We start from the raw sequence: 2,287 nt of genomic DNA, 5'->3' as shown, positions 1-2,287 counted from the left end.
AAGTAGGCGTAACCAATCCCACGGTTACACTGCCACACATCTACTTGATGTGCACGTTGTTGGGTGTCCATCCCCATTCCTCGACCTTTCTCCCAAGTCATAAATTCGGCAAAGCTCTACAAAATAAACAAAATGACATATCTTACTATCTTATCAATTTTGAACTCCATTGGTTCCTGCAAACTACGTGCTCCCTCCTGCAGAGCACCGTGAAGTGGCTGTGCTGAATCTGGTGGCTGACTCGCGATGCTCAAACTCCCGCAAAAAGAGTTCTTCTTGCATCAAGTGCCGTACCTTCCACAAAGGTTCTAAAATTGCACAACCCTTCTAGAATATTCTTTGGGATGCCAATAGAGAATATGTTGAGAATCGAATTTTATTTTTGGTCCATTTTGGCCCATTTAATTGGTGCTGATGTTAGTTTATACTCCTCCGAGGACAAAGAAAGAAATTCTATTCTCAACATTCTCTCAAGAATCAAATTTAAGCGGTAGTCTCTCTACCATTCTAGACGTCAGCTGGCATGGTTGACTGCATAACCTGGTCGGACAAGACACTTTGTCCGGTACCCTTCATTGTCATGGCAGTGCTATGCGTGGGAAGTTATGTCGGAGTCGAATTTTTGGCTGGGCGTTGCCCATCCCCAGGAGCAGTGGGCGCGGGCAACCGCGGCTCGAAAAGCGTAACCGGTCACGTGTCGCGCCCACAGCCAAGTCGACGACTCCAGCGCGCGATCTGGCGTCCCACCTCGTCTCGCGCGTTCTGGACAGACATTTCACCAAGTATCAGACGTGTACAACAAACTGCATGCTACAGTCTACTCCTGGCAATACGACAACACCAAGATCCAAGCATTCAGACGTCTAGCACCATGTCCAATTCCGGGTCCAAGGTTTCCTCTGTCATGGGCTGGCCATCAAACTCGAAATCCGCGCGCTCTTCATTCTTCTCGCCTTGCGGATCCTGCAGATCATGGCTTCCTTGACGCCGCTGAGCTTCTGAACGGGCTAGGTAGCGCTCTACGGCTGAAACCAAAGCTGTCAGCTTCTCCGCCCGGCGCCGGAGAAGCTTCTTCATCGGGATCTGCGGGTCAGTCTGACGGAAGAACTCCAGTTGTAGGTCGATATTTCTGCACAAGAGCAGCCGCTCGTTGCTCTGCGCTTGTTGGAGGAACTCGAGGTCAAGAATAGGCTTGATGGTACGAAGTCTGTCCGATTTCTCCTGTTCTTTCGCCCGCGCCTGTTCTGCCTTCTCACGTCCAGCTGCAGCTTGTCTCTCGGTCGCCTCCACATGCTCCGCGCGTTGCCTTTTGGCTAGTCCGCTCGCGTCTTCAGTACGCGCCGCTTTTCGTAGCCAGGACCGGTCGTCGTTAGAGAGGTCGGTGCGGATGTAATGTTCCGTATTGTTTTTGCTATACATTTCTATCGAGTTATGCATGGACAATGTGATGTTAGAGCTGCGTGCAAACGCGCGTCGCATAGTGCCGAGTCCACCCTCGTTCCGGTCGTTGGTAGGGTCCATGAACGCAAGAGCTTTCTGATGAGACGATGCAGGTGCAATGACGCCGTCCGCTGCAAATTCGGCAGTGAAAGTGAGCCATTTGTCAAGAGCACCCTCCAAGAAGACCACGAGAGCATTCCTGAGATCCGGAAGTACTGGTTTGAGCTCGTGAACAGCATACACAACATGCGGCTCATGCCAGAGAGTTCCCGAGAGGCATGCGCAAGCAGAAGAATCCAATGCAAGCAGTAGTTCGGGGTCCGCAATGATCTTGCGGATATGTGCGATGACTTCGTCATGGAATGGGCCCAAGTTGAGGTGATTCATATCCGTGCCGTCTCGAGTAGTAGCTGTCATGAACACTTAGTAATGACACGCAGAATAGAGTAGAACCTTGTAGAAGGCGCTGGAAAACGCCTGAAGGTTCTAGGACTTGTAGTGACTCAGGTTATGACTCGACTGTGACTCATAAGGAACATTGTAGAATAGTATAGAACGTTATGGTAGGTACTGGAAGGTTCTAGTACAGTACTTGTATAGTAGTATATAAGACGCTAGCTGAAGTCGATGGACTTCAGCTCGTCCATCTGTTATACACGCCCTTAGCGCTATAACGATTGACGGTTCGGTTACGGCCTTTTAGACTTAAGACTAAGACACCGCTACCTACAACAACCCACCACACTCGACCTAGTGCGTCTAGAGCCCGAACTCTCACGCCTAAGTCACATGACACAGCCTAGACTACAACGACAGACTTTACACCAAGTCTAACTACCACGTACGG

At 50.2% G+C, this 2,287-nt stretch overlaps 1 protein-coding gene across 1 annotated transcript; it reads right to left on the bottom strand.

Moving 5' to 3' along the window:
• Nucleotides 1-855: 855 nt before the first annotated feature.
• Nucleotides 856-1,827, bottom strand: PUNSTDRAFT_139722 (uncharacterized protein; the record flags this gene model as incomplete). Its single annotated transcript, XM_007389452.1, has 1 exon — nucleotides 856-1,827. One exon carries the CDS (start codon nucleotides 1,825-1,827, stop codon nucleotides 856-858), a length of 972 nt encoding a protein of 323 aa, XP_007389514.1.
• Nucleotides 1,828-2,287: the final 460 nt, after the last annotated feature.

This window comes from Punctularia strigosozonata (genome assembly GCF_000264995.1).
Source record: "Punctularia strigosozonata HHB-11173 SS5 unplaced genomic scaffold PUNSTscaffold_160, whole genome shotgun sequence".
Taxonomy (NCBI): domain Eukaryota; kingdom Fungi; phylum Basidiomycota; class Agaricomycetes; order Corticiales; family Punctulariaceae; genus Punctularia; species Punctularia strigosozonata.
Note: the sequence above shows the minus strand (reverse complement) of the source record. Positions and strands in the feature narration are given on the sequence as shown.